The 21,720-nt window shown below is 42.2% G+C and overlaps 2 protein-coding genes across 5 annotated transcripts in view; one reads left to right on the top strand and one right to left on the bottom strand.

The window, feature by feature from the left end:
• Nucleotides 1-2,213, top strand: part of LOC139371295 (contactin-4-like) — a 227,907-nt gene extending 225,694 nt beyond the window's left edge. The window contains exon 23 of the mRNA XM_071111598.1: nt 211-2,213. Coding sequence (XP_070967699.1) covers nt 211-302 — 92 coding nt within the window. The 3' untranslated portion in view covers nt 303-2,213. The remainder of the gene's footprint in view (nt 1-210) is intronic.
• A 416-nt stretch (nt 2,214-2,629) lies between these two features.
• LOC139371296 (band 4.1-like protein 1) overlaps nt 2,630-21,720 on the bottom strand; it is a 169,081-nt gene continuing 149,990 nt past the window's right edge. For all 4 annotated transcript variants that reach the window (XM_071111602.1, XM_071111601.1, XM_071111599.1 and 1 more), the window contains 6 exons: nt 19,796-19,876; nt 18,416-18,481; nt 17,601-17,684; nt 10,588-10,668; nt 7,191-7,307; nt 2,630-6,093 (listed from right to left, as the gene is read on the bottom strand). In XM_071111602.1, coding sequence (XP_070967703.1) covers nt 6,088-6,093; nt 7,191-7,307; nt 10,588-10,668; nt 17,601-17,684; nt 18,416-18,481; nt 19,796-19,876 — 435 coding nt within the window. In that variant the 3' untranslated portion in view covers nt 2,630-6,087. The remainder of the gene's footprint in view (nt 6,094-7,190; nt 7,308-10,587; nt 10,669-17,600; nt 17,685-18,415; nt 18,482-19,795; nt 19,877-21,720) is intronic.

Consider the following 21,720-nt stretch of genomic DNA (forward strand, 5'->3'; position numbering starts at 1 on the left):
GGTGGATAGCTGACAAAGCGCGATCGGTTTGAATCCTGGCCTAAATACATTTTTGTATTCAGAAATGTATGTAAATATGCCCAAGGTTTGATCACCAGAGCATGTAATAGCACAAAAAAGCCTTCAACAATGAATTGCCAACTAGGCTGCTTGTCTTTTTATGCGTAAATGGACAGACTAACAAAGCCCATTTATTTTCATGTTTTTCAGGTCCCAATGCAATTGGCTCGGCGACCAAGGTCTCTACTTTATCAGCCCTCAGTACAATAGCATTGTCTTTCACAGCGCGAACATCGTTATGACAAAGCGCTCCCAGTGAACATTGCATCTGATGTGGAGGCAACTCAACAACGGAACACAAACACCGCCTGGTCTAATTAGATCCATTCATTTAGGTTTTAGAGGCAGGAGGACGAGCAATGTTGGAAAACAAAGTCATTGAGATGAGAAGGAGAGAAAGGGCCCCGCTTTCAACACCCCGCCGGCCGGCGAGAACAGGAAATCGACCGATGTCTTGACTCTGTTGTTACCAAAGCAGCTTTCATTAAAATGTCTTATATGCATCTTTTGTATGATATGTCTAGCTTTTATAGATTTATTTTGAAACCAATTCATAATTAGTCTGGGCTTTTTAGAAAAGGCAAGGTTGAGTGGAGTTCAGTGTATGCCCATACTTACTTACAGATACATTTTTTAAGTTTTCAGTTTTGTTGTCTAAAGTGAAGAGCATTTTCTGGTCAAAAATGAACCTGTAACTATGGTTTCATGTCAAGCAAAGACCATAGTTCAGTCTTCTTAGGAATTGTTAACACTGAAATGATGTGTGTATTGCTAACTATTTTTTTATTACTCCATAAAACATTGCACTGATGCCTGAGGAAAAATTTGACTTAACAAAAATGTGACATTATGTTAAAGGATGAGAGTGACTTTATTCACTCTCACTGCTTTGAAGTCCCATCTTCCACAGGTTCCTCAACCTTGGCCATTTAATTGCACTGGTGACTGGACCCTCATATGGCTGTCTATCTCATCCTCTCAGTTGGCCATGTGTCTACTCTGTAGCTATTCTATTCATCCTCTGATAAGCCGTATGTCTACTCTGTAGCTATTCTATTCATCCTCTCAGTTAGCCGTGTGTCTACTCTGTAGCTATTCTATTCTTTGCCTTGTGTGTGCCTCATCATATGTTCAAAACCCTCAGGTCCTTAAAGAGCCTTAAACTTATATATATATCAATAACTATTAGAAACCTAGAAGTCTGTTATACAGGTGCTGTATGATGTGTAGCTACACACTGCATCAATAGACAGGTTGTAGGGGTTTGAGTTATTACCATCCAATGTATATTCCTATGGTCATTCTTAGGGCCAAGTTATGTAGTCAAGAAAATCTCCTTGTCCTAGTTATATATTATAGTTAGGGCCAGGGTTTTTTCCTGACCCTGTGGCCTCGCCAGGAAAATCTCCTTGTCCTAGTTATATATTATAGTTAGGGCCAGGGTTCTTTCCTGACCCTGTGACCTCGCCAGGAAAACCTCCTGGCTCTTGTCATTCTATATGAAGGAGTGGTGTGTTTCAACAGCAAGGTGCTGTTCAGTATGGTTTAAGGGCAACGTGGGAAGCCTGGGACATTTTAGTGGGTTCACTGACTGCATCCTTACTAAAAGACAAATGCTGCTGATGATCCTTTCCCATAGTCTTCTGATGCTGTTTGAAACTGGTACAGTACATTACGTATGTAGCTTGTAGTCCAGTGAAGAAGTCAAAAGTGCAGGTAGTTTGTAGTACTTTCAAAGGGAAGTTTAGGCAGGAATCATGCATCGAGAAATGTGTAATATACTTTTTTGTACACTTCAGATCATTTGTATACAATGAAAACCTTTCTAAAGAGCTGATTAACTTGGTTTTTATGTAATAACACAAACGTTTCATACAGTAGCTAAATGTCGCTTAGCATGAATGTGTTTGCCCTTTTCTGTACATCTGCTAACTGACTGAATGGCTTGAGACCACGCAAAGAGAGCAGGTTTGTGCATCTCTACCCGTTAACCCACTATGTCTGGGCTTCTGTCTCAGACAGGTATGTCCTCCTGTAGGCCTACACCCTTTGGGATTTACCAGTACAACTATCCATTTACTCCATGTCAAGTTGTTTTTTTGCTGTTGTTTGTTTATACTGTGTTATTGAATAAAGTTTATTGATTTATAGAAGTGAGTGAAATTCCATGGATTTATTTCTCTATGCTTATTCAATGTACTGTAATCTGTATTAATTATTTTGTCATTCACCATGAATCCACTAGGTAGTGCCGCATGCTTAATTTCGAGATATCCAGTGACAGTCAAAGTGTTCAAAATGAGAAGAAAATATAAATTGGCACTTGGCAGTAATAAGGTAGAGCAATAACCATTTTAATTAATATCTTAAATTGAGGATATTGATGATTATACTCAATGGAATGTTATACTACTGTAATCTTAATATCAATTGCAATTCCGTTAAGAGCCACAAGATGGCAATGCAGGATACTAAACAAAAGAAATGTACTGTGCTTACAGTCTCAAGACCTTTACCTGTTTTCACATCTTGAAGTATTTGTCTTCATCGTGAAATTGCAGAGACAATGTGAATCGCAATGAGACATTTATTTATGTATGTTTTCCATTTAAATTGAATTCAAATACAGCAAACACACACCACTACACACTTGGGGAATGAAGAGCAAAAGGTTGAGGTGAATTGAAGGATGGAAAAGGAAGAGTGGAACGGATAGTGCTTCACGCGAGTCTATGGAATCAGCTACTCATAGTAGTTCTGTCCTATTAGGCCTTGTGTTTGTAATCTTTCTGCTCTTCAATGGATTTTAGTTCCAATACTTATTATTCCTACCACTGAACGAGTATCATAGCTTATCAATAGTATTGCCCAATCCTTATATGGGACATTAATGAGCAGGTAAAGAGACTGCAAACGGCCCACACCTTTGACAGTAAAGGTGATGTCATCCAGGGCTCCGGAAGAGGTCGAGACCTCACCACATGGAGAGTGGATGGCTGAAATGTTAGTAGATCACATGTAGACAAAATAATCAATTACATGGTTTCCAGTGGCGGTGAATCCAACAGTAAGGCACCCATCATCAGTATAACCAGTGCACTGTATTAGACCGCACAAGTGGTCTGCAGTCTTAACACAGAACATTTGTTAATCCTCTATTATGAAATCAGCACAACTTCATCCCACTCTTCCGGTATATTTGTAATTATATGCACACATAGAAGTATTTATGTTCATTTGCATACAATGACTCCCACCTTTAAAAAATAGCACATCAGCTTTACAGGGCAACATCTTTCTTATTGTCTATACAGCAAGTCATCATTTTGAGAGGTGTGTGTCCAATATAGCGACACCACACACTTCTAACAATATCGTCGCTGCCTATCACCACAAGCAAGTGCCTAAACAACAGTGTCATTTGACCAGATAAAATGAACTAAAATATACAAAAGAAGTGTTGAGACTGTCTGTTTCACAAAGACAACTCTACAGCAGGTAAGACAACGTTACTTCAGGGTGTAGTGAGAGTGGAGTCGTTTTGACAAGCACGGTGACAAAGCCACGGAGACTCTGTGTGGATGAGCTCAACTTCTAGTTTCAACTCCATCATGGAACATTTTGGTAATACTTTTCATATGCAGACAGTTCACAGTTTTCTCCTTTAAGTAGACTGATAATGGAATACGATAGCATCAGGTGGCTACAGAGAGACAATTATTGCAAGTCTCACAAGCAGTTAAAAATTGACCGCTGTAATTAATTAATATCACATCGGAGATGATAAGCGCAGATCGACGCTCCAAAAAGGAATCTGGTTATCCTCAGTTATGTTTCATAGTTAGTCCACACAGGGAACAATGCATAGTATGTCAATTCAACAGTTTGTTCCAGCATCGTTTTTTTTTTCTCAAACTGACTGACTGGTGTATATTCAGCAGTTCAGCATAGCTTAAGAGGATATTATGCAGAGAGCATTTATGAACATGTACACGCTTAGAAAAAAAGATGCCATCTAGAACCTAAAAGTGTTTTTTCGGCTGTCCCCGTAAAATAACCCTTTGGAGAACCCTTTTTGGTTTCAGGTAAGAACACTTTTGGTTCCATGTAGAACCCTTTCAAAAGAGGAACCAAAAAGGATGGAACCTGGAACCAAAAAGGATGTTCCTATGGGGACAGCCGAAGGACCCTTTTTTCTAAGAGGGTATACAAGGTTAAGCCAGGCAAGGTTATGGAGGCATTGCTTGCTGTTGTGGAGCATAAAAGGGGTTCCAACTGTTCTGGTTCATCTCCTGTCTAACTATCCAAGAGGATGGAGTTTGGGGGGGGTCCAGGCTTTGTCTGAGGGTACAGAAAAAGTCATCACACACTCATACTTTTTAGGGAAGGAAAATACCCACATTCACCACCATTCTTATAAATACAAACGTAGAACTCATACAACATGACAAAGACAACTCAAGCAAGAGCTTTTTTTAAACATATACTCACATTTCATAAAATAATTAGAAACTTTAAATGAAAAGCGCTCATTTTGCTATAAGAGTCCTACCATGTCTCAAATGACAACCTTTTCCCAGTAGAGTGTACTAATTTTGGCTAAAGTAGTGCACTACATGGTGAATAGGGTGTGATTTGACTTTTGCCCTACATGACCAGCGTTTTAGACTGAAATTATAACAGCAGGACGAAGGAAGGAGAACATGATGAGGAGAGTGGGGGGGATTCTGTTTGTTGTTAGCCTGGAGAACGACAGTCAAAGCCTATAGAAGTAGTATACCCTGAATGCTAAGCGGAGTCCCAACTCATAGTCTCTTGACGTTGTAGAAGTGTCTGTCCACATATTCCTTCAGTTGACTCTCCTATCGGTATAGTCCCATCAGCTTTGGTTGACATGCAGTGTCTAGACATTGCAGAAGTATATTCCACAGAATCTTTCAGATATAGATTTGTCTGAATGTTCTGCCATCTTGACCACTTCCTGTGGACGTCTGTTCCTAGACAGGTCGGTATCGTATCGTTCATTACCTCAACTATGTAGAACCATGCATGTGAGTATGAGAAGCTAATCGATACATTTATTTTATTTATTTCTTAAACAAGCAAACACTGGACTTTAAATTGGATTCTTCTATTGTTACAAATGTTTAAAAAGCTAGTAAGACAGCTGTTTTATATATGTGTCACACTGGTGACAACAAGCGTTAAAGGCTAGCCATCCCCACTGGCCCCTGCAGAGCAGCCCTCCCCCAACCCCCTCTCCTCACACTCCATTCCCGATCCCCATGCTACATGCATGATGTCAGCACTGAGCAGGCATCGCCATGGTGACCATTTCTGAGAGCAATTTTGAAGGTTGGACTATTATTGACTTCCTGGCGAATAAATGACCAGTAGTTACAGGTAAGTCAATGTGTTCTGGGGGAAGGTTGATCTGATTTAACTCAAGATGTATTACATCCTCATCACTAATCATTTAATTGAACTACATTGATCAAGGGTGATGAACCGTTAACATGTCATTATGTTTGTACATGTACAGTCTGTGGGGGTGTAGAACACCAGAACCACCATATTGATCTCTCACAGATCCCATGGCTAAACATGGGGCAACACATATTAGCCCTATTCCTGCCATATTCTTTACAAGTCAGACCTCTTGGGGAGATATAAACACTGCAGTCTATTTCTCAGATTTGTGAGAACGGTCATGTTCTAAAAATCCCAGGGAAAAGGGAATTTCCCAGAGGAAGAGGGGTTGGGGGGGGGGGGGGGGGGGGGGGGGTTGAGCGTGGGTCAGAGGCGGCGTCACAGTCGGTTTTGGTTAAAGGGACAGGAGAGGAGGCATATTGTGTTGTAGAGGAGACAGGGATTGTTTCTGGGAGCGCGGTCGGTCTGTTGTATTGTAGTATACACTATGGGCAGGTTGCTGTAGCCCTCTTGCGGCGTTGGCGTGGGGAGGGTCAGGGAGATGACGGGAGGATCAAGTAAATTCCTGTCCCCACTCCCAGGAACCACTATGAGCGATCAGGACTGAAACAGAGAGAAAGCAACAGACAGCCCTGTGAAACAGACTGACACCAGTGGGATAAACAATATGTTTTTAATAGCATGACATATCTAAAGCCAACTAATAGCCTATATAACACACACACACACACACACACACACACACACACACACACACACACACACACACACACACACACACACACACACACACACACACACACACACACACACACACACACACACACACACACACACTCACACACACACACAAAGCCTGATGTTGATTTGCATTGAATTCTACTTACTCTACCGGTTGTCCGTGTGGTTGGTCCTTTTGAAGGTAGGAATGAGAGACAATGTATCCACAGGAAAGTATAATTACATCTACTTTTCAAAGTGCTGGTAGTGCGTTCAGATTTCAATCACCTGAACCGGGTGCAGGAGATGCATGCATACTTGCCTAGCTAGTCCACGTGTTTACATGGTTCTGCACATGCTTCAGGCGATAGGAATCTGAACACATTAACACTATCTCTACTTATTACTATCTCTACTTATTAACAACAACTTTGAAAAGTTGATGTAATTATATTGTCTCACATTCCTAGCGCCAGAAGTACCAACCCAAGGGCAACCGGTAAAGTAAGTTAAAATATTTTATTCAAGATTCTGGCTTGTAGAGGTTGTGAGGGGACTTTTAAATGCTAATTTCAAATGCTGAATCAAATGCAAATTTCTTCTGAATGTAATGTAATTCAACATAGGGTTTCCAGGCAAACACACACACAGTACAGACACAAACACACACAGTACAGACACACAGTACAGACACACACACACAATACAGACACAAACACACACAGTACAGACACAAACACACAGACACAGTACAGACACAAACAAACATACACAGTACAGACACAAACACACACACACACACAGTACAGACACAAACACACACACACAGTACATACACAAACAAACACACACAGTACAGACACAAACACACACACACACAGTACAGACACAGACACACTCTCTAAATCACTATCTCTACTTATTGAGGCAATATACTATGGTGTCATGACAGTGATGTTTACATGCAGCTCTGTACGTACCTCAGATGTCCTATGTTGCTCCTCAGTGGGAGACTCTGTTTCCCTGACAACCACTGCTTTTGTCACCAGCATGTCAGGGTGTTGCTGCTTGGCCTCCTGTATAGCCATCGCAAGGGCCTGTGTGACAAAGGCCACAGTTCACATTAATGGACCATATTAATTTGCAATCAACAATATTAGTGTATTTGAGTGTCATGGAATACTCCTTACAATGTATTACAACAGTATTATCACTCAGTAATGGCTTGCAAACTATTACAGTCTACAAAGGGAAGCACAGCCGAGAGCTGCCCAGTTACACGACCAACCAGATGAGCTAAATTACTTCTATGCTCGCTTCGAGGCAAGTAACACTGAAACATGCATGAGAGCATTAGCTGTTCCGGACAACTGTGTGATCACGACCTCTCTGCAGCCGATGTGAGTAAGACCTTTAAACAGGTCAACATTCACAAGGCCAGACAGATTACCAGGACGTGTACTCCGAACATGAGCTGACCAACTGGCAAGGGTCTTCACTGACATTTTCAACCTCTCCCTGTCCGAGTCTGTAAAACCAACATGTTTCAAGCAGACCAACATAGTCCCTGTGCCCAAGAACACTAAGGTAACCTGCATAAATGACTACTGACCCATAGCACTCAAAGCGATGAAGAGCTTTGAAAAGCTGGTCATGGCTTACATCAACACCATTATCCCAGAAACCCTAGCCCCACACCAATTTGCATACTGGCCTAACAGATCCACAGATGATGCAATCTCTATTGCACTCCACACTGCCCTTTCACACCTGGACAAAAGGAACACTTAAGTGAGAATGCTATTCACTGACTACAGCTCAGCATTCAACACCATAGTGCCCTCTAAGCTCATCACTAAGCTAAAGTCCCTGGGACTAAACACCTCCCTCTGCAACGGGATCCTGGACTTCCTGACGGGCAGCCCCCAGGTGGTAAGGGTAGGTAACAATACATCCTCCACGCTGATCCTCAACACGGGGGCCCATCAGGGGTGCGTGCTCAGTCCCCTCCTCTACTCCTTGTTCACTCATGACTGCACGGCCAGGCACAACTCCAACACCATCATTAAGTTTGCCGATGACACAACAGTGATAGGCCTGATAATAGGGAGGAGGTGTGGTGCCAGGACAACAACCTCTCTCTCAACGTCAAGAAAAATTAAACGATTGTGGACTACAGGAAAAGGAGGACCGAGCACGCCCCCATTCTCATCGAAGGGGCTGTAGTGGAGCAAGTTGTGAGCTTCAAGTTCCTTGGTGTCCACATCACAAACAAACTAATTCAAACAAGAGTGCACAACAAAACCTATTCCCCTCAGGAGACTGAAAAGATTTGGCATGGGTCCTCAGATCCTCAAAAGGTGCACCATCGAGAGCATGACTGATTGCATCACTGCCTGGTAAGGCAATTACTCGGCCTCCGACCGCAAGGCACTACAGAGTGTAGTGCGTACGGCCCAGTACATCACTGGGGCCAAGCTTCCTGCCATCCAGGACCTCTATACCAGGCAGTGTTAGAGGAAGGCCCTAAAAATTATCAAAGACTGCAGCCAACCCTAGTCATAGACTGTTCTTTCAACTACCGCATGGCAAACAGTACCGGAACACCAAGTCTAGGTCCAAGAGGCTTCTAAGCAGCTTCTACCCCCAAGCCATAAGTCTCCTGAACATCTAATCAGACTATTTGCATTGCCCCCCCCCCCCACACACACTTTTACGCTGCTGCTACTCTCTGTTATTATCTATGCATAGTCACTTTAATAACTCTACCTACAGTTGAAGTAGGAAGTTCACATACACTTAGGTTAGAGTCATTAAAACTCGTTTTCAACCACTCCACAAATTTCTTGTAAAACAAACTATAGTTTCGGCAAGTCGGTTAGGACATCTACTTTGTGCCCTAGACCACTGTGCCACCCGGGAGGCCCCCCAATATGTAACCTTTGGGGCAACCAAATTCGCATAGAAATGTGAGTTATAGATCTATCATTCTACTTACAGTTGAAGTCGGAATTTTACATACACTTAGGTTGGAGTCATTAAAACTAGTTTTTCAACCACTCCACACATTTCTTGTTAAGTCAAGTCGGTTAGGACATCTACTTTGTGAATTGCACAAGTAATTTTTCAACAATTGTTTACAGACAGATTATTTCACTTATAATTCACTGTATCACAATTCCAGTGGGTCAGAAGTTTACATATGCTAAATTGACTGTGCCTTTAAAACGCTTGGAAAATTCCAGAAAATTATGTCATGGCTTTAGAAGCTTCTGATAGGCTAATTGACATCATTTGAGTTAATTGGAGGTGTACCTGTGGATGTATTTCAAGGCCTACCTTCAAACTCAGTGCCTCTTTGCTTGAAATCATGGGAAAATTAAAAGAAATCAGCCAAGACCTCAGAAAAAAACATTGTAGACCTCCACAAGTCTGGTTCATCCTTGGGAGCAATTTCCAAATGCCTGAAGGTACCACGTTCATCTGTACAAACAATAGTACGCAAGTATAAACACCATGGGACCACGCAGCTGTCATACCGCTCAGGAAGGAGACGCATTCTGTCTCCTAGAGATGAACAAACTTTGGTGCAAAAAGTGTAAATCAATCCCAGAACAACAGCAAAGGACCTTGTGAAGATGCTGGAGGAAACAGGTACAAAAGTATCTATATCGACAGTAAAACGAGTCCTATAACGACATAACCTGAAAGGCAAGGAGGAAGCAAGGAAGAAGACACTGCTCCAAAACTGCCATAAAAAAAGCCAGACTACGGTTTGCATCTGCACATGGGGACAAAGATTGTACTTTTTTGGTCAAGGCTACCCGAAACATTTGGCCCAAGTTAAACAATTTATAGGCAATGCTACCAAATACTAATTGAGTGTATGTAAACTTCTGACCCACTGGGAATGTGATGAAAGAAATAAAAGCTTAAATAAATCATTCTCTCTAATATTATTCTGACATTTCACATTCTTAAAATAAAATGGTGATCCTAACTGACCTAAAACAGGGCATTTTTACTAGGATTAAATGTAAGGAATTGTGAAAAACTGAGTTTAAATGTATTTGGCTAAGGTGAATGTAAACTTCCGATTTCAACTGTACATGTACATACTACCTCAATTACCTTGACTAACCGGTGCCCCCGCACATTGACTCTGTACTGATACCCCCTGTATATAGCCTCGCTATTTTTATTTTACTGCTGCTCTAAATTATTTGTTACTTTTATTTCTTATTCTTATTTTTTATAGGAATTTTTTTAACTGCATTGTTGGTTAAGGGCTTGTAAGTAAGCCTTTCACTGTAAGGTGAAAAACCTGTTGTATTTGGCGCATGTGACAAATAAGATTTTGATTTGATTTTGACTCACCTGATGTTGGTCCACGTCGTCATCTCCTGTGATGATGATCCTTTTTTCAATCCTGGTCTCGGAGTAGCCACCTTTCACTGTCTGAAACACAACACACACACGTCCATTCAACAACAGCTACAGATCAAGCTACAGATCAGATAATTAATGTCATAGCTCAATAATGTATAAATAGACTATTAAAGTTGCACTATGCTGAAATCGCTCTGCCATTGGTTGCTAAAACTCTAATAATTCACTCAATTTCAGTTTATGTGACAAAATATGCTAGTGTAGTGCAGAGAATCAATGTACCATCTAAACCACTGTGACACACAGTACCAGTCAAAAGTTTGGACACACCTACTCATTCCAGGTAGAATAATAGTGAAGACATCAAAACCATGAAATAATACATATGGAATCATGTTGTAACCAAAAAAGTGTTAAACAAATCAAAATGTGTTTTACATTTAAGATTCTTCAAAGTAGCCACCCTTTGCCTTGATGAGAGCTTTGCACACGCTTGGCATTCTCTCAACCAGCTTCATTCACCTGGAATGCATTTCAATGAACAGGTGTGCCTTGTTAAACGTTAATTTGTGAAATGTCTTTCCTTCTTAATGCGCTTCAGCCAATCAGTTGTGTTGTGACAAGGTAGGGGTGTTATACAGAAGATAGCCCTATTTGGTAAAAGACCAAGTCCATATTCTAATTTTAAAAATGAATCTCTCCAGAAATAAGTCTCTCACTGTTGCCGCCTGCTACCGACCCCCCTCAGCTCCCAGCTGTGCCCTGGACACCATTTGTGAATTGATCGCCCCCATCTAGCTTCAGAGTTTGTTCTGTTAGGTGACCTTAACTGGGATATGCTTAACACCCCGGCAGTCCTACAATCTAAGCTAGATGCCCTAAATCTCACACAAATCATCAAGGAACCCAGCAGGTACAACCCTAAATCTGTAAACAAGGGCACCCTCATAGACGTTTCTTGACCAACTTTCCCTCCAAATACACCTTTGCTGTCTTCAATCAGGATCTCAGCAATCACTGCCTCATTGCCTGTATCCGTTACGGGTCCACAGTCAAACGACCACCCCTAATCACTGTCAAACACTTCTGCGAGCAGGCCTTTCTAATCGACCTTGCCCGGGTATCCTGGAAGGATATTGACCTCATCCCGTCAGTTGAGGATAACTGATCATTCTTTAAAAGTAACTTCCTCACCATCTTAGATAAGCATGCTCCGTTCAAAAAATGCAGAACTAAGAACAGATTTAGCCCCTGGTTCACTCCAGACCCGACTGCCCTCGACCAGCACAAAAACATTCTGTGGCGGACTGCAATAGCATCGAATGGTCCCCGCTATATGCAACTGTTCAGGGAAGTCAGGAACCAATACACGCAGTAAGTCAGGAAAGCAAAGACCAGCTTTTTCAAGCAGAAATTTGCATCCAGTAGCTCTAACTCCAAAAAGTTCTGGGACACTGTAAAGTCCCTGGAGATCAAGAGCACCTCCTCCCAGCTACAGACCTATATCCATCCTGCCCTGCCTATCTAAGGTCTTCGAAAGCCAAGTCAACAAACAGATCACTGACCATCTCGAATCCCACCGTACCTTCTCCGCTGTGCAATCTGGTTTCCGAGACGGTCATGGGTGCACCTCAGCCACGCTAAAGGTACTAAACGATATCATAACTGCCATTGATAAAATACAGTACTGTGCAGCCGTCTTCATCGACCTGGCCAAGGCTTTCGACTCTGTCAATCACCATATTCTTATCAGCAGACTTTTCTAATGACTGCCTTGCCTGGTTCACCAACTACCTTGCAGACAGAATTCAGTGTGTCAAATTGGAGGGCATGTTGTCCGGTCCTCTGGCAGTCTCTATGGGGGTGCCACAGGGTTCAATTCTAGGGCCGACTCTTTTCTCTGTATATATCAATGATGCTGCTCTTGCTGCGGGCGATTCCCTGATCCACCTCTACACAGACGACACCATTCTGTATACTTCTGGCCCTTCCTAGGACACTGTGCTATCTAACCTCCAAACAAGCTTCAATGCCATACAACACTCCTTCCTTGGCCTCCAACTGCTCTTAAACGCTAGTAAAACCAAATGCATGCTTTTCAACCGTTCGCTGCCTGCACCTGCACGCCCGACTAGCATCACCACCCTGGATGGTTCCGACATCTATAAGTACCTAGGTGTCTGGCTAGACTGTAAACTCCTTCCAGACTCATATCAAACATCTCCAATCCAAAATCAAATCTAGAATCGGCTTTTTATTTCGCAACAAAGCCCCCTTCACTCACGCCGCCAAACTTACCCTAGTAAAACTGACTATCCTACCGATCCTCGGCGATGTCATCTACAAAATAGCTTCCAATACTCTACTCAGCAAACTGGATGCAGTTTATCACAGTGCCATCCGTTTTGTTACTAAAGCACCTTATACCACCTACCACTGCGACCTGTATGCTCTAGTCGGCTGGCCATCGCTACATATTCGTCACCAGACCCACTGGCTCCAGGTCATCTACAAGTCCATGCTAGATAAAGCTCCGCCTTATCTCAGTTCACTGGTCATGATTGCAACAACCACCCGTAGCACGCGCTCCAGCAGGTGTATCTCACTGATCATCCCTAAAGCCAACACCTAATTTGGCCGCCTTTCCTTCCAGTTCTCTGCTGCCTGTGACTGGAACGAATTGCAAAAATCGTTGAAGTTGGAGACTTTTATCTCCCTCACCAACTTTAAACATCTGCTATCTGAGCAGCTAACCAATCGCTGCAGCTGTACATAGTCCATCTGTAAATAGTCCACCCAATTTACCCACCCAATCCCCATACTGTTTTTATTTATTTACTCTTCTGCTCTCTTGCACACCAGTATCTCTACCTGCACATGACTATCTGATAATTTATCACTCCAGTGTTAATCTGCTAAATTGTAATTATTTGCCTACCTCCTCATGCCTTTTGCACACAATGTATATAGACTCTTCGATTCTATTTTTTCTATTTCTTTTTTTCTACTGTGTTATTGACTTGTTTATTGTTTACTCCATGTGTAACTCTGTGTTGTTGTCTGTTCACACTGCTATGCTTTATCTTGTCCAGGTCACAGTTGTAAATGAGAACTTGTTCTCAACTAGCCTACCTGGTTAAATAAAGGTGAAATATTTTAATTTTTTTAAATATAAAAAAATTATGGCAAGAACAGCTCAAATAAGCTAAGAGAAACGACAGTCCGTCATTACGTTAAGACATGAAGGTCAGTTTTAAAGTTTCTTCAAGTGCAGTAGCAAAAACCATCAAGTGCTATGATGAAACTGGCTCTCATGAGGGCGGGAGCGTAATCATCGCCTGACACTAATTAGCATAACACAACAGATATAAATATCCTTAGAAAAAAATCCTATTCATGAAAATCATTTTTTTTCCAAAAATGAAAAAACTCCCCCTAGAGTCATAACAGTTAACTGTTAACTGTACCCCAAATAAATGCTTCACAGAGTTCAAGTAACAGAAACATCTCAACATCAACTGTTCAGAGGAGACTGCGGCAATCAGGACCTTCATGGTTGAATTGCTGCAAAGAAACCAGTACTAAAGGACACCAATAATAAGAAGAGACTTGCTTGGGCCAAGAAACACAAGCAATGTACATTAGACCAGTGGAGATCTGTCCTTTGGTCTGATAAGTCCAAATTTGAGATTTTTGGTTACAACCGCCATGTCTTTGTGAAACGCAGAGTAGGTGAAGGGATGATCTCCACATGTGTAATTCCCACCGTGAAGCATGGAGGAGGAGGTGTGATGGTGCATTGCTGGTGACGCTGTCAGTGATTTATTTAGATTTCACGGCACACTTAACCAGCATTCTGCAGCGATACGCCATCCCATGTGGTTTGCGCTTAGTGGGACTATCATTTGCTGTTCAACAGGAAAATTACCCAAAACACACCTCCAGGCTGTGTAAGGGCTATTTGACCAAAAAGGAGAGCGATGGAGCGCTGCATCAGATGACCTGGCCTCCACAGTCACCCGACCTCAACCCAATTGAGATGGTTTGGGATGAGTTGATCCGCAGAGTCAAGGAAAAGCAGCCAACAAGTGTTCAGGATATGTGGGAACTCCTTCAAGACTGTTGGTTAATAAAGCATTCCTCATTAAGCTGGTTGAGAGAATGACACAAGTGTGCAAAGCTGTCATCAAGGCAAAGGGTGGCAACTTTGAAAAATCTAAAATATATTTGGATTTGTTTAACACTTTTTTGTTTACAACATGTGTTATTTCATAGTTTCGATGTCTTCACTATTATTCTACAATGTAGAAAATAGTCACAAAAAAAAACCTTGAATGAGTAGGTGTGTTCAATCTTTTGACTAGTACTGTATTTTATCCATAACCAAAAATATTGTATTTCCAGCTGATGTACAAAACCAAAAGTAAAACACATAAAAACAAAGCATGAGACAGGGAAGCATAGAAATAGCGCACATAGAACAGATCTACAGCTGTCACGCCCTGACCTTAGAGATCCTTATTATTCTCTGTGTTTGGTTAGGTCAGGGTGTGACTCGGGTGGGAGATTCTGATTGGGGATCATACTTAGGCAGCACTTTTTCCCACCATTAGGTTGTGGGATCTAGTTATCTGTTTAGTGTCTTAGCCTGACAGAACTGTGCGCTTTCGTTTTCACTTTTGTTTGAGTGTTTTTTGAATAAACGAATCATGAACACTGTCCACGCTGCGGTTTGGTGAGAGCCGTTACAACAGTGTCTTTGACATATTTTTACAGTTGAAGTTGGAAGTTTACATACACCTTAGCCAAATACATTTAAACTCCTTTTTTCGCAATTCCTGACATTTAATCCTAGTAAAAATTACCTGTCTTAGGTCAGTTAGGATCACCACTTTATTTTAAGAATGTGAAATGTCAGAATAATAGTGGAGATATTTATTTATTTAAGCTTTTATTTCTTTCATCACATTCCCAGTGGGTCAGAAGTTTAAATATGCTTAATTAGTATTTGGTAGCATTGCCTTTAAATTGTTTAACTTGGGTCAAATGTTTTGGGTAGACTTCCACAAGCTTCTCACAATATGTTGGGTGAATTTTGGCCCATTCCTCCTGACAGAGCTGGTGTAACGGAGTCAGGTTTGTAGGCCTCCTTGCTCGCAAACACTTTTTCAGTTCTGCCCACAAATGTTCTCTAGGATTGAGGTCAGGGCTTTCTGATGGACACTCCAATACCTTGACTATATTGTCCTTAAGCCATTTGGCCACAACTTTGGAAGTATGCTTGGGGTCAGTGTCCATTTGGAAGATCAATTTGCGACCAAGCTTTAACTTCCTGACTAATGTCTTGAGATGTTGCTTCAATATATCCACATAATTTTCCTTCCTCATGATGCCATCTATTTTGTGAAGTGCACCATTCCCTCCTGCAGCAAAGCACCCCCACAACATGATGCTGCCACCCCCGTGCTTCACGGTTGGGATGGTGTTCTTCAGCTTGCAAGCCTCCCCCTTTTTCCTCCAAACATAACAATGGTCATTATGGCCAAACAGTTCTATTTTTGTTTAATCAGACAAGAGGACATTTCTCCAAAAAGAACAATCTTTGTCCCCATGTGCAGTTGAAAACCGTAGTCTGGCTTTTTTATGGCGGTCCTTACTCAGGTTATGTCGATATAGGACTCGTTTTACTGTGGATATAGATACTTTTGTACCTGTATCCTCCAGCATCTTCACAAGGTCCTTTGCTGTTGTTCCGGGATTGATTTGCACTTTTTGCACCAAGGTACGTTCATCTCTAGGAGACAGAACGCGTCTCTTTCCTGAGTGGTATGACGGCTGCGTGTTCCCATGGTGTTTATACTTGCATACTATTGTTTGTTCAGATGAACGTGGTACCTTCAGGCATTTAGAAATTGCTCCCAAGGATGAACCAGACTTGTGGAGGTCTACAATGTTTTTTCTGAGGTCTTGGATGATTTCTTTTGATTTTCCCATGATGTCAATTGAAGAGGCACTGAGTTTGAAGGTGGGCCTTGAAATACATCCACAGGTACACCTCCAATTAACTCAAAACATGTCAATTAGCGCATCAGAAGCTTCTAAAGCTTCTGGAAATTTTCTGGAAATTTCCAAGTCGTTTAAAGGCACAGTCAACTTAGTGTATGTAAACTTCTGACCCACTGGAATTGTGATACAGTGAAATTATCAGTGAATTAATCTGTCTGTAAACAATTGTTGGAAAAATTACTTGTGCAATGCACAAAGTATATGTCCTAACCGACTTGCCAAAACTATAGTTTGTTAAACAAGAAATTTGTGGAGTGGTTGAAAAACTAGTTTTAATGACTCCAACCTAAGTGTATGTAAAATTCTGACTTCAACTGTAGAATGATAGATCTATAACTCACATTTCTACGTGAATTTGGTTGCCCCAAAAGTTACATATTGGGAGGCCTCCCAGGTGGCGCAGTGGCCTAGGGCACTGCATCGCAGTGTTAGCTGTACCACCAGAGACTCTGGGTTTGAGCCCAGGCTCTGTCGCAGCCGGCCGCGACCGGGAGGTCAACGCACAAATGGCCTAGCGTCGTCCGGGTTAGGGAGGGCTTGGCCGGAAGGGATATCCTTGTCTCATCGTGCACCTGGCGACCTGGTTCGCGCGCACTGCACCCGTCCTACCACAGGGGTCGCTAGTGCGCGATGAGACAAGGATATCCACCAATGTCTCTCCTCCAATACATTGATGCGGCTGGCTTCCGGGTTGGATGCGCGCTGTGTTAAGAAGCAGTGCGGCTTGGTTGGGTTGTGTTTCAGAGGACGCATGGATTTCGACATTCGTCTCTCCCGAGCCCGTACGGGGAGTTGCAGCGATGAGACAAGACAATTGAATACAATGAAATTGGGGAGAAAAGGGGGTAAAATGTTTTTTTTAAATGAAGTTACATATTCAGTAGTGTCAATTATTTTATATTTTTAAAGGGCGGAAATGAGACAGGAGGGGTTACCTTGGTAACTTGAGTTGTGATGTTGTCAGTGGTGACATTCAGGGGGGACTCTACAGCCTCTCTCCCCAGGGTGCCTGCCTTCACCTGCAGCATTGTCATTAGGAGGAAGAAGGGTCACTTTCATTATAAGCACAGCTGCTTCAAACACTGACACACACATTTTTGGGGGACTGAGTTACCCTGGGCTGAGCTCCGTCATCTTACTGGTCCAAAGAGGAGTAGAATAGAAAGGATAAGAGTACAAACCCCAAACACTAACCTTAAAACGGTAATACATTGTACTTACAGCAGTAAACATTACCCTAACCCTAGCCAAAACCCTAACGCTAACCTGGCCTAACGCTAGCTTCATGTCTACAACCTAGCTCAACCCTAACCCTAGTCATAACTCTAATCTTAGATTATATTCGATATTTCTTTCATGTCTGATTTACACAGATATTTGCTTCGCGTACAACAAAATACACTGCAATACAGTGAGGGACATGGCATAGGCCAGATATAACACTAAACATACACATCTTGGTATAATCTAACCCTAGCTTTATGTTGAACCCTGGCTAAACCCTTACCCCTCCAAATAGGGCTCCCCACATCTGAATTCCCAATTTAATTCAGGAACAGACACAGACACACAAAAACGATGTTGCTGGTTCTAGTCCAGCCAAAATACAACTGCATATTTTCCCACCTCTCTCTCAATAAATCAATAGCTACATTGGGGCCATGCTGTGCTCTGCCATACTGTAGGACAGTAATAGTCAGTCTATTGAGTGAGGGGAGGGGATGGATGGTGAGGTGAACTAGGTACTTACAGGGGAGCAATTTTCTTTACTAGGGAGAGGAGCCTCCTTCCTACTGCCAACTCCCTGGTTCTGATTCTGGGATGAAGAGAGGGAGGAGAGGAAATGTCACATGGATGAAGGGATGAAGTCATCATGTTCATGCAGATTAAACTGATCAGGTAGAAGAGCAATGTGTCCATATGGGGACATACAGTCCTCAACCTGACCGTAGGGAATCAGAAGCAAGGTATTAGGATGAACCTATAAGCAAGTTATAAACCAATAGGCAGCCAAGCAAAAGTGTAGCATAACCACTTACATTTTCAATTTTAGCAGACGCTCTTATACAGAGCGATTTACAGGAGCAATTAGATTTATGTGCCTTGCTCAAGGGCACAACGACAGATTTCTGACCTAGTCGGCTCCGGAATTCGGTTACTGGCCCAACGTTCTTAACCGATAGGCTACCTGCCGCCCTACAGAAGTATGGTATCAACATGGTTATGTACCAACTAGTGAAGTTCAACTCAACAGATCCTCCTGCCATTATCAAAACAGCATGTTTGCTGGCACTGTGATACAAATTGGAGTTAATTGAAACATTAAAGTGGCAATCAGCAGCTGAACAATACCAAAGTGTTCTGCCTTGGTTCTGTTTAGGAAAAAGCTGATGGATGGAGCTGGAGAAATGTAACCACTCTCAAATCCATAGACAGAGCATTGGATGCATGATATGAACATGATCGTTTTAACCATGTTTTGAGGCTATATAGTATTTGTTTACATTTACTTTATTTACCAACATTGGAGTAAAACAAACTTATATTTGGGGTTCTGGTGGGGTACAACAGTTGAACTAAGCTCATGAGGCATTTATAAGTTACATTCTTCAAGAATCAATGGGTACATATCATTAATTTATAAGTCCAAAAATGAATGTCGCAACTGCAGATTGCCCCTTTAAGTATCATAGACAACACAAGCCAATTATAGGGTAGCAGTAGGATATAAACTAAAGAGCTCTGCATGGTTGAGAATATGGGAGAAGTCTTAATTTTAACAAGCTTATTTTAAAAGGATGTGCATGCAAATATTTTGAGGCAATATCATATCAAGGCAGAAAACGAAACAATCTGGCCACAATCTGGTTAAATATACTCTAAACTTGCAGCCCATTATTTGCACATGCAAAACCTGTAATGGCAGATTAGAGAGATTCTCTAAACCCTTATCCCCCATGAGCACAATAATTACACCAGTCTAGCTCCAGTCAAATCCATCAGGGAGTTAATGAGTGTGCGGTTCAGAGAGAAGGGGTGAGAATGTACAGCAGAAAATCAGACTGCAGCCAGAGCAAGCATAGCATAGCCTTCAGCCTTTCAGCTGTTGTCAAGAGAGACTGACACATACCAGGACTCCCTCTGGTGGCTGAGCCACGTCAGTGCTGCTGGAGACCTTAGTGTCATTACAGTTGACGTCAGTCTCCATTTGCTGCGCACACACACACACACACACACACACACACACACACACACACACACACACACACACACACACACACACACACACACACACACACACACACACACGTGTCGTGGCTTACTACAAATCAAGAGCACATCTGCCCAAGAGGCTCTACACTATATAAATATCCATCTGTTATCTATTAGACTATCCACCTATTCTAGACATTCTATTTCCATGCTTAGCATGTCTTTCACTGAGAAGTAAAAATGTTGACTTGAGTTTCCACTTCAAAGGCACCCTCTCCAGATCACTGACACAGCTCATCCTCATCATTAGATGAATGGCACACCAGAGAGGCACTAATTACATTTTAATCAGGCACCTGTTGGGGCTGCCACAGCTTCTTACTCAGACTGTAGAGAAATGGAACTCCCGCATTCTTTCATCATTCTCGTTAATTTCCTGTCAATACTTTAATCCCTCCATAATGATGCAATTATGTCATTGTGGTTGTGAGAATAAGGCACTCAGTCTAATCAAGATCGGCAGAGATATGAAGAGAATAAGGTTAATATATAGTAGGCTATACCATAGACTCAGGGCCGGTGTTTAGTACAGGCCTTAGGGGGCCTACCCTAGCATACCTCCTGGCCCGCCCTGCCATACCTCCGTGACCATATACAGTGGGGCAAAAAAGTATTTAGTCAGCCACCAATTGTGCAAGTTCTCCCACTTAAAAAGATGAGAGGCCTGTAATTTTCATAATAGGTACACTTCAAGTATGACAGACAAAATGAGAAAAAAAATCCAGAAAATCACATTGTAGGATTTTTTATGAATTTATTTGCAAATTATGGTGGAAAATAAGTATTTGGTCAATAACAAAACTTTATCTCAATGCTTTGTTATATACCCTTTGTTGGCAATGACAGAGGTTTTCACACACTGTTGCTGGTATTTTGGCCCATTCCTCCATGCAGATCTCCTCTAGAGCAGTGATGTTTTGGGGCTGTTGCTGGGCAACACGGACTTTCAGCTCCCTCCAAAGATTTTCTATGGGGTTGAGATCAGGAGACTGGCTAGGCCACTCCAGGACCTTGAAATGCTTCTTACGAAGCCACTCCTTCGTTGCCCGGGCGCTGTGTGGATCATTGTCATGCTGAAAGACCCAGCCACGTTTCATCTTCAATGCCCTTGCTGATGGAAGGAGGTTTTCACTCAAAAGCTCACGATACATGGCCCCATTCATTCTTTCCTTTCCATGGATCAGTCATCCTGGTACCTTTGCAGAATAACAGCCCCAAAGCATGATGTTTCCACCCCCATGCTTCACAGTAGGTATGGTGTTCTTTGGATGCAACTCAGCATTCCTAGTCCTACAAACACGACGAGTTGAGTTTTTACCAAAAAGTTATATTTTGGTTTCATCTGACCATATGACATTCTCCCAATCTTCTTCTGGATCATCCAAATGCTCTCTAGCAAACTTCAGATTTGGGTCCCTGGCGGCGTAGTGTGTTACTGATGGTAGGCTTTGTTACTTTGGTCCCAGCTCTCTGCAGGTCATTCACTAGGTCATTCACTGTGGTTCTGGGATTTTTGCTCACCGTTCTTGTGATCATTTTGACCCCACGGGGTGAGATCTTGCGTGGCGCCCCAGACCGAGGGAGATTATCAGTGGTCTTGTATGTCTTCCATTTCCTAATAATTGCTCCCACAGTTGATTTCTTCAAACCAAGCTGCTTACCTATTGCAGATTCAGTCTTCCCAGCCTGGTGCAGGTCTACAATTTTGTTTCTGGTGTCCTTTGACAGGTCTTTGTTCTTGGCCATAGTGGAGTTTGCAGTGTGACTGTTTGAGGTTGTGGA

The sequence above is a fragment of the Oncorhynchus clarkii genome, chromosome 17, assembly GCF_045791955.1.
Source record: "Oncorhynchus clarkii lewisi isolate Uvic-CL-2024 chromosome 17, UVic_Ocla_1.0, whole genome shotgun sequence".
In the NCBI taxonomy this organism is placed as follows: Eukaryota; Metazoa; Chordata; class Actinopteri; order Salmoniformes; family Salmonidae; genus Oncorhynchus; species Oncorhynchus clarkii.